Source organism: Artemia franciscana, chromosome 13, assembly GCF_032884065.1.
Source record: "Artemia franciscana chromosome 13, ASM3288406v1, whole genome shotgun sequence".
Lineage (NCBI taxonomy): Eukaryota > Metazoa > Arthropoda > Branchiopoda > Anostraca > Artemiidae > Artemia > Artemia franciscana.
The window spans coordinates 11,579,818-11,596,152 of NC_088875.1; the positions used below are offsets into that span (position 1 = coordinate 11,579,818).

General features: G+C 34.2%; 1 protein-coding gene across 1 annotated transcript in view; it reads left to right on the forward strand.

The window, feature by feature from the left end:
• Positions 1-16,335, forward strand: part of LOC136034524 (mRNA (2'-O-methyladenosine-N(6)-)-methyltransferase-like) — a 53,275-nt gene that overhangs the window by 13,996 nt on the left and 22,944 nt on the right. The window contains exons 3-6 of the mRNA XM_065715750.1: positions 4,596-4,844; positions 8,609-8,751; positions 11,136-11,290; positions 15,774-15,894. Coding sequence (XP_065571822.1) covers positions 4,596-4,844; positions 8,609-8,751; positions 11,136-11,290; positions 15,774-15,894 — 668 coding nt within the window. The remainder of the gene's footprint in view (positions 1-4,595; positions 4,845-8,608; positions 8,752-11,135; positions 11,291-15,773; positions 15,895-16,335) is intronic.

A 16,335-nucleotide genomic window follows, 5' to 3' on the forward strand; every position in this document is an offset into this window, starting at 1 on the left:
TATGATAAATATCAAAATCGGGAATCTTAGAAAAAATACAAAGTATCGGAACTTCTGTTTCGAAATAAGGATTTCCTTTGTTATATCCACGAAGATTTTGAGACATATGAAAATCTTGCTTAAACGGTCAAACAGATAATGTTTAGTTATGTCAGTATCCAAAGTTATTTGTTTCTAAAGTTAAGCTTCGAAGCAAGGGCATTTACTTGACAAAATATTAATAGTTTGCAGAATTAAAGCTTCAAAACAGAAAAAAAAAATACTGAATGAATTTGTTTATGGGAAACCATTGTACCATCCAATTCTTAGAAGATCCAGATCTGTCTGCCCTTGTTGGAAAAAATTCTACATTGTCTTGAAAAAAATAGTTACTTATAGGATAAGGAAATGTGCAGTGACAACCTTTGTAATTATTTCTTAGTATTCAGGTTATTTTAGAATATAGAAAAATGCATGTCTTCTTGTTTACTTTTATTGGATAAAGGCGCCTAAAATATAACAGAAATAATTTTTTTTTTAGGAAGAATTAAAAGAAGTCGGAACTTCTGTGTTTTGAAATTAGATTTTGCGGTAATATTTTTGAAAAATTTATGAGGGATGAGAGGACTTGACAAAATTTTGCTTAGGTTTTGAAGAGATAATATGAGGTTCTATCAGTATTCAAGGTTATTTGATTTTTAAAAACTTGGCTTTGAAGTTAGGACATTTTACTTTGGCAAAATGTAGGGAATTCGCAAGATCAAAAATTCAAATAGAATAAGCCACAGAAGGATTTTCTTTCAGAAAACCACTATCAGTTCCAGTTCTTCAAATATCAAGATGTGTCTATCCGCACTGAAGAAAAGCCACCTCTTGAGAATAAAAAACTTGATGTGTCGTGAAAACTTTTGGAAATTATTTCTAAGTTAACAATTAAACTTTGTACAAAAAAAGTTTATGTCATCTTGCTTACTTTTCATATTATTACTCGATTCATTATAATGTAGTTTATAATCTTCTGTTTCCGCCCGTCTTTGCTATACCGTGTTGATTTAAATATGTCCTTCCTATGAAACAGTGTATGCAATGATCAGTTCCTTCACAGCATACACACCGTGTTGACACTATGCTATACCGTGTTGATTTAAATGTCTTTCCTATGAATCAGAGTGTTTGCAATGATTAGTTCGTTTATAACATATATACCGTATTGATATCGTGCTATACTGTGTTGATTAGGAGTGTTTGCAATGATCATTTCGTTGATAACATGAAGCTGGAGAGTGGGGTCCAATTTTCATTCAAGGAGTAAAGAGTAACCGGGCCAATTACATATTTAGAAGTTCCACAAGTGTCGGATACCTTTGCATTGAAGTCGCCCAACAAGACAAAAACATCGTGGAGGGAAATTTGGGATAGAGACAGGTATCAGAACTGAGACGAACTTGTCCCTCTCATCCGTTGGAGAGATATTCATTGGCGCGCAGTGCACAATAATCATCATATCCCCCTGCTTATAGTTGAAGCGAGCAGTGAGTAGTCAATCTGATATTGGAATGGCGAATATGAGGCATTTCTTCGCCTTCTTGCTTAGAAACAGGCTTAAGCCTATGGTTTTATGAAATTTTGCCTGGCCAAATCGCCTTGTAACCAGTACTGTCGATTTCTTCATTGCCTGATCCGGTTAAGTGAGTCCGTCATTCCTAGTATGCCAATTCCACACCTCTGCATATCATACCCTAAGAGGTCTGCGGATCTGGCGCTTTTCATGTTTAAATATTTAAGGTGGCTATATTCAGCCCACCTTGGTAAACAAAGCTCAAAAGATGCCCGGGGATGAACCGAGGTCGTAAGAAGTTAAAACTACTAAGTTGTGAAGCCTGAGTTTACTTTTATTGTCATTACAATTATTTTCAAGAGGAGGGCCGTAACCCCAATCATCACTAGGCCTTCGTTCTGATTGACCAGAGAAATCCTGGACGCTGAGAGACTCTGGGGTGGGCTCTACCTGCACCCATGAGGTTAGGGTAGCCCTATTCAGAAAGATTAGTTAGGGAGGACTTTATGCCACGTATCCAGGAGCACCTAGTCATCAAAAATGTTTACATCCTTCAGGACGAGCTCCACTACCACCACCAACCCTCATTGCCGTGCTAAACGTAAAATTGGTATTTCAGGAAACTGAGGTTTTTGATGATGTATGTATTATGTCAGCTATCTACCATGCCTCTGCAAATTCCGTGTAGTGAGTGAGTAATTTGGCGTTTTTACTCAAGAACAAGATAGATTGACAACTTAATATTCATGATATCACATCGATAGGGTGGTATCACCCTGATATTAAGTGAGGATGGGGCAAGCCCCTCCTTAAATATGCTTAGGGATATTCAATAGAAAAATCTTGTAAAAAAATTGAGATGGATTCGCCTTAGTAGATATTTTTTGGAATAGGATATAGAGTTTTTTTTTAATGTCTTGATACGGAAAACTTAAAAAAAAAACAAAAAAAAAACGGTTCATACTTTTTTGCTAAGCATGGCAGTAGCCAAAATTTCAGTTCCAAGCTCCTACGGCTCTATGGGGTAGGGGGGAGGCAGCCATATGATATATCAAGGGGAGGCCCCCTTGATATATCATGTAGTTTTAACTATTAATATGTAGTCTTAAATTTTTTTATCTCTACAGTAAAACTAACAGATATTTTATTTTACAGCAAAATTGTGGTAGTGGAAAAGCAGATGCTACTACTACTACTACTAATAACTCACTGCAGCACCAAGCCGCCTGAGGCCAACACTGCTACGCACGCTCCTCCTCCAACCTAATCTATTTAAAGCCTCCCTCTTTACACCCTCCCAGGAAGTTCCCATTTCCTTTAAATCTTTATTTATGACATCCTCCCAACCCAGACAAGGACGACCTGCTTTCCGTGTAGCCCCAGACGGTTGGCCAAAAAGGACAATCTTCGGTAATCTGTCATCCTTCATCCGTAGAACGTGGCCTAGCCATCTCAACCTTTCTTTCATTATAGCCCCAGAAAGCGGGATTGAACCACACTTTTCGTACAAGCTACTGTTTGAAATACGGTCAGTCAGCCGGGTACCCAGAAGAATCCGTAGGCAATTTCTCTGGAAAACATCTAGTAAATTTTCATCTGCTTTTCGGAGTGCCCATGTTTCAGAGCCATATTTGACCACTGTCATCACTGTAGCTTCCAATATTCTAATCTTGGTTTGTAGGCTTATCTTTCTATTCTTCCAAACTTTTTTTTAACTGTGAAAAAACACCCTGGGCTTTAGCTATTCTACTTTTAACATCTTCACTGCTCCCACCACCTTTACTAATAATACTACCAAGGTAACTGAAGTTCCCAACCTGATCAATCTTTTCGTTACCTAATGTCACCTGTTCATCTTCACTTATTCCTAGCCTTAGTGACTTAGTCGTCTTAACATTAATTTTCAAGCCTATTTTAGCACCCTGAACTCGTAAAACCTCTAAAAATTCATTCATTTTGCTCACACTTTCATCTAATATGCTTAAATCATCAGCATAATCTAAGTCCAGGAGCGTTCTTCCTCCCCATTTGATTCCATGGTCTCCAATTGCCTTTCATGTGCTCCTTAAGACGAAGTCCATCAAAATGATCCATATAAAGGGGGATAGAACACAACCCTGCTTAACTCCTGATTTAATACAAAACCAGTTGCTAACCTCATTTCCTACCTTAACCGCAGCAGTATTATTCTCGTACATAGCGCAAATCACTTTAATGTATTTTTCTGGTATACCATATAACGATAAGACCTTTGTTAACGCTGTTCTGTCAACAGAATCGAAAGCTTGCTCATAATCGATAAAACTAAGGACCAAAGGTGTTTGACAACGAAGGGACTTCTCAATTATTAATCTAAGAGTGAAAACATGGTCGACACATCCTCTACCTTTTCTAAAACCGCATTATTCTTCCCTTAAAACTTTGTCTACAGCATGTCTCAGTCTAAAAAGTATCATATTACTCAGTAATTTGCTACCTACAGAGACCAGACTAATGCCTCGATAATTACGACACTCACTCTTGTCACCTTTCTTATACAGTGGTTTGATTAAGGTTTTCCTAAAATCATTGGATACTTCCCCTTTTTTAAAAATCATGTTCATAATCTTCAGTAGCTTATTCCTAACCTCAGAGCCACCATATTTAAGGAACTCATTAATCATACTATCAGCACCTGGGGCCTTATTATTTTTTAATCTTTCTAGTACTGTCGCTAATTCTTCCTCACTAAACAAATCTTCCTTCACATCCAAGGTATCACAAACATTTTCATTTTCATCTATATCTTTTCCTGCGACTGTATCTCGGTTTAGCACATTCTCAAAATGTTCCACCCATCTTTCTTTAACTTTTTCCTTATCACTAATTGTGGCCCAATTTCTATCTTTAACTGGGACTAGTCTGGATTGGCTACTCCCTTTCAATTTATTAACATGCCAGTATAATATTTTACTATTATGGAAATATCCTCGTTTTTTCTCCTTCATAATTTTCTTAATTTTGTCATGGATATCCAGTGTGGTCTTAGGCATTATTTTAAAAGTGTAAATTTTATTAGATCCCATCACCAGCGTCTGAAACAACGAATCAAGAGCAAGGTAACATTCAGCAGTCGTCACCTTTAATGCAGCCACAGCAGGTACAAGTGGCACCACCAGCTATCATCCAGGGTGACACTGTAGATTTGCACCCTGAGCTAGTCCAGCAAGGATGGAGACGCTGTTGGTCAAGGAGAGAAAATCGTTTCTATTTCTGGAATTTCAGGACCAATGAGTCATTATGGGAAATGCCACCAATGCACCTAGGAGTAAGTAAATTTTTCTTCGTTTACTTATTTAAGAGAGCAAATAGAGTTTAATTTCTCTTAATCCAGATTGATACCTAAAATTGGTTTCGTCACCCAAGGCCAAAGCAATGTATAAAAATGGTGTCTAATGTAGCCTGATTGGCTATTTTGTTTTCAATCTCCTCCCCTTAAGAGTCTGCCTATATATATTATAGGTTTACACTTTTGTGGATATATAAGTGTTAATTGCTGCTTGGTGCGCTCCAGTAGCTATTTTTGTTTAACAAAGAAAGCTTGACAAAGATAGGAGCTCTCCTCTTTTGTATACAGCTACTTAGTGTACTAAGTAGCTAAGTTATTTGTAATAAGCTTTTTAACTAAGTATGTACTATTACTATTTGAACTTTTGTACTAATTATTTGTACTATTACTTATTCGTAATACGTATAAATTATTTGAACAAAGTTATATTTACTTGCATGACCAATTTTTTTGGCATAATGTCGATTGCTACAAAAAACTCTGCTTCTATATGCTCTTATTCCTATAAAGTTCGAAGAGCGACTAAACTTTTAAATCACGTATGTAAGACTTCTGCTTATTTTTCCCACCAAGTTTCATTCCGATCCCTCCAATCTAAGCGTTTTCCATGATTTTAGGTTCCCTCGCCCCAAACTTCCCCCAATGTCACCAGATCTGGAATCTAAACCAGGCGCGCTATACAGTTCATGGCAAATGCCTTCTAGTTCAACTATTACTAGAGTCAAGTGTAAGCTACCCCGGGGCTGCTAGATTCTGCCGAATGACATCAGAAAGTTTTTATTGAAGGTTTTCTCTATTGTGATTGCGATCGGCTTGGTGATATCGTGAAGTACCGTCGATTATAATTGGCTTGACATTACCTACGAATGCTGGTCATATGTTCATCCGTGTTTTTGAGTCTTTCCAACGACATATTATTATCATTACTAAGACATTGGTGGATAAAGCGTCCTGATTCTACCAATGTGCAGAACTTGATGTTTACTCGATTATTGCTTTTTTAAAATTGTTTTTGTTTTTGTTATTCCCTTATTATGGTACTTCCATTTATTTTTTGCAAGTTGTGACTCTTAATCTTACTGGCTATTAAATTGTTCGTGAGTGGTTAGTTGTAGTGATTTAATCAAAAGTTAGCCAGTCATTTTTTGCAAGTTAACCTTTTTATTTTACTTTTTTATCGTCTTTTTTTATTTCGCCTTATTATTCGTTTATGCCTTTTCCGAAAAAACGTTGGAGTTACACTGAAAAATATCCTATTGTCTGCTTTGCGGTATTTTCGTATTGGCATTTTAACATTTTGAGGAAATTGTCATTTTAATAATCAATAAACCGATGTCTTATTAATGCATCCAAACATGATGCAGGAACTATTCGAGCCTCTATTTCTAGAGATACTTGGATTAATTTTTCTTATATATATATATATATATATATATATATATATATATATATATATATATATATATATATATATATATATATATATAGTCATCCAAAACCTGCATTTAATTAAGTTATTTTGTTTATAAAAATATTTTAAAAATTATTGGTTCTAACCTTTTAATTGTCAAATTGACATGTCTCAAAAAGCTATATTCCTTTGTTTGATTTATAATATTTTTGTAATTAAATTCAACGCAAAATATAAATTGCTATAGACATTTTATCCACATTAAAAAGTATTTTGACACATCCAAACAAGCAACTTAGATCCTGTATCTCTTAAGATACTTTTTAATATTGCATGAGGGTGGTTCAAATTCGTAGCTACTTCAAAGTCAGCATATTTGTATAAAAAGAAAGATTTCGTCATGAAGCTACCTATTGAAATTGCAAATAAAACCCTCTAAAAAGATGTTACAGTTATTTCCATGTTCAAAATAAAGATTTTTGGGAGTGTTGGAAAATTCCCTCGTTCATATTTATGGGGTTCCGATCATGTAGATTAGAAATCGTTGCATGACAGCGATTCAACCAATATGTGAAGTGCCCACTATTTCGTCCTATCCGATTCCTATATCGAAGTATTGGCCATCAGGAGGTAATCATCAGGTTTGTAATCAGGAAGCCTGTAATAGATAAACAAATGTTTGGCACAAACCAAACACCGTTTATAAAACGGTGTTTGTGGTGCCGCTTTTTGGCCTTAAATCATGCAGATTGAAAATCATTAAACAGTATATGACATGCCCATTTTTACGTTCTACCAAATTTTGACTTTCCATATTCAGTTGTTCTACTTCCAGACAAGAAATCTTTTGACGTTGGAAACGGTTCCATAGTCCCTCTCTTGTGTCTCCAATCGTGGAGATTAAGAAGCGTCGACTGAAATGGTTGGGCCATGTCTTACAGAGGCCAACAGAGTACTTGCCTCGCCGAATCCTTCTAGCTGAGTCACTTAACTCATGGAAGAGACGCCAAGGAGGACAGGGGAACAGCTGGTGGAACTTGGTTAAATTAGACCTTGAACCTATTGGGGGGGGGGGGTCAGAAAGTTTGGTCATGGACGACTCATTTGTAAAGCAGCTGGCAGTAGACCGCACTAAGTGATTCAAACAGGTTTCGAAGATCCTTGATACCGGACAAGGTGGAAACGCCTGATTCCCGCCACAAGTACAAAGTACAAGTAATACATATATATATATATATATATATATATATTACTTGTACTATATGGAGATTGTAAAGTTGATATTTTGAGATGTTGACTTTTTGAGATTTGTAAAGTTGACGATCAAGCAAAATTACTTAAAAAATTTTGACACCCCTTTGAAGACGGGGAAGAGAAATCACGTGTTTGAAGAACTGATACCAGTGAATTGACTGCGTTTCAGAAGATTTGAATTAATCTTTTTCTATTTTCATTTATTTCCTTTTTTCCCTATTTTGCAGTTTAAAATTTCCTACTCTGTCTATATTTCTCAGAAACAAGATTTATTCAAGACCCCCCTCGTCTTGGAAAATTACGAAATTATGACCTAAAATATCACTTTGGCTCTCCAGACCCCCTACCCCAGACTTCCTTCCGGGGATGCACCTTTTTTAGGGATGAATCTCACTTTCGACGTTTTGTTATGCAAGAGTTAAACTGCAGTGTCAATAGCGGAAGATTGAGAGGATGGGAGTGTCCCTCGTATCAAGGATGAATATATGTAAACTAAGACGGGCAGAAAATTGGAAAGGATACAAAGGAAAGGCGCGGAATTGTCCCTTATATCAAAGATGAATATATGTAAACTAAGACGGGCAAAAAATTGGGAAGGAAGAAAAAAATCGGAAAGAAAAGGATAGACACTTAAGACGGGCAAAAACTTGAATTGAACATTTTAGAAAATATGTTTACATGAATCTTGTCATGTTTCATTTTTGAAAAGTACTTAGCTATTTTTTGTGGTATATTTGTAGTTTGAAATTTTCTGCTCTGAATTTCAAATGGTTCTCAATATATTTATTTTTCTATTTTTATCTAAATGTGGCTATTTAGTATTTTTACTATGGTTTTATTCCTTAGATAATGTTGATCCTCTTTAAAATAGAAAATAATCCTTCCTTGGATGTATTAGATGAGAGATCTGTTGGAAAATTTTTATCCCAAATTTTCTTTAGAAAAAAAAATTGCATGTAAAAACTCCATGTAAAAAAAGGAAACAAATCAATCAGCAAGATTGCAAAAAGCAATAATCCCAGCAATGGTCGTCTCGCAAGATTAAATGAATTCTATTTTATCAAGTTTACTTTTTCAGTTTGATCCCGTCTCTGACCCCTTGGGGATTCAATGCACTAGTCCAGCTCCTGTTGGCATGAAGAGAAACTTACAGGGAATGGAAACCCCGACCCCGAAAAAACAGGCGGTTGATGAAACGATAGTAGGAAAGTTTGTGTTGGCGTAAGTAAACTTTTGCTTATTTATTAGTTTAATTTTCTTCTATTCAGGGTAGGGTCTACTTTCTTTTGACTGCTATATTTCGAGCATCTCTAAAATAGAAACCTAAATTTAAATTGCGATACAAGAGCAACTGAGTTTTCTTTTAAAACTGAGGTAAAGCAAATCCCTTGCAGACCAATGGCCTACGTAGCGCAGATACCGATCTTCTGATTCTCTATTCTAGGCTGGGAGTGCCCTGCGGACTTGGGGTCATTCATGAATTAAAATTATATGAACAAAACCAGCTCAGTTTTTAATAAGAAAAATGAATGATGTTCAAAACTTGACTCGACTCAATCCTTGCAGCTTTTTAATTGCCACTAGCCTGGTGATGTTTGATTTAATGTAAGTTTCTTCTAACAGAATATCTCTTTAACCCATATAAATTTCGAGTGTCTCTAAAATAGAAACGTAAAACTAAATTGCCATACATTTTTTTTTTTTTTTTTTTTTTTTTTTTTTTTTTTACTGAGTTTCCTGAGCAACTGAGTTTTTTTTTTAAACTGAGGTAAAGCAAAATCCCTTGCAGACCAATGGCCTGCGTAGCGTAAATACCTATCTTCTGATTCTCTACCCTAGGCTGGGAGTACCCTGTGGTTTTGGGGTCAACTCATCCGGCTCTTTCTGTGTTTGCCTCCATATTTGTCCACGTACCCGCCATTTGGAGGTAGCTATATAGCAAAAGATAGCTTGCAAAATATTATTCTTGATTGAGGAGCCTATGTATAATATGCTTTTAGTAGTAAATTATGTTATATGTGCACATAAAATTCAAAATAAATAACTTTGGACTTTTAGGTATAGAATGGTAGTTAATGTCTTGTTACTTTCTGATTGTTATTTGTTTCTCACATCAAATTGCATTGCTCTTCATTTTAGTTCTCACCTCTTTGGTCTGTTAGATCTCTCTTTAGTCTCAAGTCCCTCTCTTTAGTTTCTCTTAAGTACCTCTTTAATCTCTCATAAATTTCTTAAGTCATTACGTATATCAGATTGAATTGTCCTCGGTTTCGACAGATATGTCCCATATGGAATTAATTGCATCGAATTTTCAACATTGTTTTGCATACTTATGAGAATAGCGAATTTATTAACTGAACATCAACCAAGATACAGAAAAATCTAAAATAAAACGACAAATGATAATGAACAAGAAGATAGCGAATTTATAAACTGAACATCAACCAAGATACAGAAAAACCTGAAATAAAACGACAAATGATAATGAACAAGAAGATAGCGAATTTATAAAGTGAACATCAACCAAGATACAGAAAAATCTAAAATAAAACGACAAATGATAATGAACAAGAAGATAGCGAATTTATTAACTGAACATCAACCAAGATACAGAAAAATCTAAAATAAAACGACAAATGATAATGAACAAGAAGATAGCGAATTTATTAACTGAACATCAACCAAGATACAGAAAAATCTAAAATAAAACGACAAATGATAATGAACAAGAAGATAGCGAATTTATTAACTGAACATCAACCAAGATACAGAAAAATCTAAAATAAAACGACAAATGATAATGAACAAGAAGATAGCGAATTTATTAACTGAACATCAACCAAGATACAGAAAAATCTAAAATAAAACGACAAATGATAAAATATGAAATATTTTTGTCGTTTTAAAATTGAAATAATAATGGTAGCAAGAAGAATTTCACTGTTGCCACGAACATCTAACAGTTTATTTTATGAAAAAAAATTCTTTTTATGAAATAACGACAAAAAAAGACATTGTAAAGGCCCATGGGCGAGATTTCGAAATCAGTTTTTCCCTTCGAATTGATTGTTTGTCAAATTTTTGATGTTTTATCAGCTTTTGGTCGAAATCAGTTTTTTTTATTGTTTATTTGTATCCAGTTTTTTTGCAATATTTTTAAAGAGAAGAGCCAATTTTTTTAACTCATACCGACAAAAATACAGATAAATCTAAACTGAAACGACAAAAGAAGGTGGAGTGGAAAATATTTACTCTTTTCGTGACCATATAACAGTTAACGCTATGAAAAGAAAGAAATTCTAATCATACTAAGGCATATGGGCCAATTTTCGACATCAATATTTGTTTTTCTTAACATTAAACTCCAAAAACATTATTGGAAACAGAAACGCACAAAAAAAAATCGTATACTCCTAAAACAATAAAAGTTTCGCAAGTTTAATAGACTTTTAAATGAGAACTAAGGTTACTTTTTCTTTCAATTTATTCATTAAGACGAGGAAAGGTATTTGGTTAATTTTTCTGTGAACTTAGTTCCTGTATCCCTTTCTGTTTGTATAATTAGATTGATTTCATGTCAAAACCGATCATTTTCAAAATTACAGGGGGCCATGGGATTTGGAAATCCCCACAAATGTGGTGATGTGTGAGCGACCTCCATTTCCTTTTTGTCACCCTCACCCTGATGTTGAACTTCTTCGATGCTCCTTCGCTTCTAAGTTAAGGCAATGCTACCAAGAAATGTGCCATTCACGGGAATGTAAGTTTTTCTCCTTGTTCTAATTGTTAAATGTGATATTGAACCACAGGGGGTATATATGGACATACCCATTTGAGATGAGGGTGTATCTGAAGTTTCTGGACGTCACAAGAAGGTCTCTGGTGTGCCCAAGCTAATACTCGCTTTTCGGTAGTTATCACTAATATACCGAAAAATTGGGATGGAATAGTAATATATTATCAGGAACTCCCCTCCAAATATTTGTCAAAGCCTCATTCCTTCCCCCTCAGGGAAACCGAAGAATGTTGGTCTGAAAACATTATGTAAATGTTGCATACGATTCCCTCTGGGAAAATTTTGTTATCCCCCCTCCCTCTCCACCCTTGATTTTACTCCTAGCAACTGTAGTCGTCGAGATTATATGTTGTTAAACATGACAATAACCCTCTTGTCTTTTTAATTTTTTTTTACTCATAACCTTAATTAGGAAACTGTCCCGTTCTACTCTCCCTGACCCTCCTTTATACCGCCTCATCATTATTTAACTCTTCGACAGGAAAAAGATTCTGTCGAAAGGATGTATGTGACAACAAAGAATGGCGTACTCATTATTTAGAAACACAAATGAAATGAGCAGAATTAGATGGGGACTACTGGGTAAAGAGTGATGTTCTGAACAAATTCGGGCGAAGGAGGAGCATGCGTACCTATGTTGACCTCAAACGGCTTGTTTTTGCAGTGAGTTTTCGTGGTAGTAGAAATAGAAACTTTTTTTTACCAAATCATTGATTTTGTATCCTTTCGAAGAAAGTGTTAAAACTATTTTTAAGTTATTCCATTTTTAGCCTCATTTTAAGGAAGAAATATCCTGATTGCCTCTCTTGTCGTGGTCACTAAGGGAGAAATGAGATATTGCAACAAGCTTTAAGGTACAACAAGCTTTAAGATGAGACAAGCAATCTTATTGGAAAAGACTCAGCGGGGGAAAAAAAGGAAATGTCGGGAGACGTGTATCTAGAACGGTGACCAAAAACATGTTCTTTTTCTTCCAAGTAATAAAGCGCTTATTTTTAATTGTTGCCAAACCTAGTTAGGTGGTTTTAAGCTATTCATGTAACGAACTAAAGTTCAGAGCGATCCTTGCCAATGGACAAACAATTGCGTTAAAAGTATAGTGCATTAAAATATTCAATTTATAATGCTGGTTGAAAATGTGTTAAGTTTAAAGTTACCATTCAAAGATTACTAGTATGAGAAAATGTGCACTATTTTAGAAGATGAAGAAAACACCCCCAAAAAAGGTGAACACGCTACAAAAATAAAAACTTCATGTCAAAATTTTGTAGAACGTGCAAAAATGCAAAAACTCAAATACAGAATTTTACAATTAAAAAAAAAATGAAAAAAACAAAATTGTAGAACATACAAGAAGAATTGTCATGGATGTTTTTTTTTTTTTTTTTTTTTAAATTGGGGTTTAAATATTGGTTTTTAAGCCTGATCTAAACATATCAGGTTTTCATCTAAGTCGTTCTAAAGTCAGCTACTTCAAGCAGATCACAGCCTATATCGACACCAGTTGCGCAAACATTTTCAAAAGCAACACATACCTATCGTCGCGACATAGGAATAGAGCCAAGATCTTTCCGCGCTGATTGGCTGTGGGAGCGCCGAAGGTTAATGCCTAGTCTAAAAATGTGTGTCTAAATCCTTCTATGGGCAAGATACGACTCCGCGCAACTGGTGTCTATATAGGCTGTGATGCAGATGCAAAAATGGTAAAAAAAAATGTGATTTTTGAGTTTTGGATTTCAATACGCGAATTAGCCAGTGTTTTATGTCAATATGCGCCATTTTATGCACCATTTTAGACCGTATTTTGGCAAATCGGCTCAAAAAGCATATTATTTGCAAAGAGAAATTATTTCTGTTATTTCATAGTATTCTTCTTAGTATTATTGTCAAGAGTCAAATGGTGTTTATAGTCGATCTCTATTTTAGCTGGGATTCATAAATATATCTACCATAAGTAATTTTATTTCCTTGAAAATACCCTTAATTGCCTCCTGCTTCTAAAAACGACGAGTGACAAGAGGGCTTACAACTAGGGATAAGAATTAGGCGTACTGAGTAACAGAGTAATATGTTTTGCAAGGATGAATCGTAGAAATATGTTCTACTCATGGGCGTATACAGGAAGGAGTGTTGTAGGATTTGAACCCCTCCCGGAATGTTTCTTCGACTCCCAAATTGGTCGCAAATATGGTGGTCAAAAGACTGTTTCTCCCCCCCCCCAAAAAAAAATTTCTACGTCTCATGAATTGGTGTTAAAAAGGTGTTTAACCCCCCCTCCCCCTCCTGAACAAAAACTATTTTGCCACAAATCCTGGATACGGTCCTGGTTATTCTGTTCTTTCTTCTTAAATAATGCGTAAAATTATGTAATTATATATGTCTTGTATGTAATTCTAATTTTGATATGTATTACACAATCTTGGATTAAAATTTAGATATTTTTTTTAGGAATGTTGCTTAACCATAATAAAGTAAAATTTTAAGAAAAAAGCTTTTTCAATCATGTGCCAATGACCTCATGTTTTTCGTTGAGAAGTTGTATTAGTAGCAGGAGGAACGTTAAAAAAAAATATATATCTTGTTCCGAAAAAGGAGTATGGAAACCTGTGAAATCAAAAAATACTGAAATACTGAAATATTAATACTGAAATATTAAATTTTGTATAATTATTTACTTTTTTTTTTACAATTCTTTAGTTTTTTGGCAATACTGGATGTAGACTTGATTGGATGTAGATTGTAGATTAGATGTAGAATTGAAATTTGTGCCTCCTACTTATAAAAACAACGGCTAAAAATACACATGAAAACCATGGCTATGAAGTAGTGTGAAGGGCTATGGAGAGGTGAGAAGGCTATGATAAGAAGACATTTCTATATTTTTATTTCAATGTCCTTTTTTTATAATCGTACTTGTGTGAAATTTGCGTTTATTGCTATATTGAATCAAAACTTTGAAAAATATTTATTAAAAATATCATATTTTTCACCGTTTTTCCTAAAACATTGACTGAAAGTTAAAACATACAAATTTTTAATTGGTTCTTTTCCCTCTATTATGAATAACATTGTGTGTAAAGAAAAAGGGAAATTTTGATTCCCTAAAATGGATCTATGACATATTCATTTTCCAAATTTTCATTGACTTATTCATAATTTTCCAAACATGTTCATTAACTTATTCATAAAGGAATAAAAACTATGACACGGTATTCCACCTTTAGACTGCAAATGGCTAAGCCTATTAGGCTTATTTTTCACTTATTCGCTAGTGAGTCCAAGCAATTTCAGTCCCATATTAGGCCTACAAGTCCAGTGGACATTGCCCGTCACGCGTCAACCCAAAATCAGTCCAATCTTTCATCCCTTAGTTCTATGACTATCTACCTTAGTTCTGCCCTAGGAATGACGTATGGACTGATGATAGATAGTTTTCTCTATCAACAAATGGACTGACTTCATTTTTATACAATCCTGAAAAGGGGACAATCCCCTTTTCCCCTTTTTATACAATCCCCTGAAAATCTCTCACTCACTCGGACTATCTGTCTTGGCTTTTTCTACAATTAGTCATGGCTTGATGCCCACAACTGCTTGACTTCAATTCAAATTTTCCCCAAAAAAGGAAATTTATAAAAAAAAATTGAAATTTGATTGCCTAAAGATTTTTATTCAAGAAATGAAATTCTTCTGTTTTTTTTTTTGCTTTTTTTCCAATATTATTAAATGGCCTTTAAAAATGATAAATATAAATCCATGTTATAAAGATGTGACATTTGTTTTGAGTATAACATTGAATGTAAATTAAAAAAAATACATATTAAAAAACATCAGTTGATGTGTAATTTTTTCACTTTTTCTGTTAAAACATTTACCTAAATTAAAAAAAAAATTCAATCGGTCGTTGATCACTATTTCACCTGTGACATTGAGTTTAAAAAATAAAATAAAAATAAAATTCGTCTGCCTCTTTTCGCTATTTCTGCAGTAATATTTTAAAAAACGGTAATATAAATCTGAAATTTTTTTAATTTCTTTCGGCGTCTTTTCGCCCTTTCTCCAATAATGTTTTTCCGTTGATATTTTATTTAAATGTTTAAAGTTAAATTAATATTTATATTAAACTTGTTTTAAATATTTATACATTAAATAAATGAAGAAATTGATCAGCATCTTTCCTATTTTTTTGTATAGAGTCTGATATCTCTAATTTTTTAATTTATAAAATTGAATTTAATATCTCTAACCTTTAACATTGAATCTGAGGTATTGAACAGACAATTTTATCAAATAATTAACCTCGAAATATATTTTTATAACGTATTATAAATAATATATTATACAATATATATATATATATATATATATATATATATATATATATATATATATATATATATATATATATATATATATATATGTATATGTAATATATTTTTTTTTGCAGCAATCGATGCTCCAAAAGAGTCTTTTAATCGGTGGCTAATGGAAAGGAAAACAATTGATAGTGGCAGAGACCCCCTTCTACCAAGCCAGTGTACTCCTGAAGTCTCCCCTTCCATGTATAGGTATTGTATCTTTAGTCGTATCCAGAGTGGCCAGATAGGCGCATTTGTGCCAATCCGGTGCTGTTATAAGCAGTTGCGCATTAGATTTTTCAAATCGGTGCATTTTTTTTTTGGGGGGGGGGGAATCGTTCATTTGGCGTATTTGCATAGTAAGGCAACTTATGTGAAAAACGGTAAGGAGTCATTACACGGTACTCTAGTAGGATAGCGTTGTCATATAAGCGTGAAACCAAACAAGAGACAATTCAAAAATACTGGTACAAAAAAGGAAGAAAATTTTTAATACAATTGACTGAAACCAACGAAGTAGGAAATTGCTTCTGAGATATACTGACCTCAAACCATGGTAAAAATATTATTATTCATCCATAGAATGTGTATTAAGAATAAATGTAATTTAATACCCTATTAATAGGGTTGTGTTTGTAGTCGCATCTATTT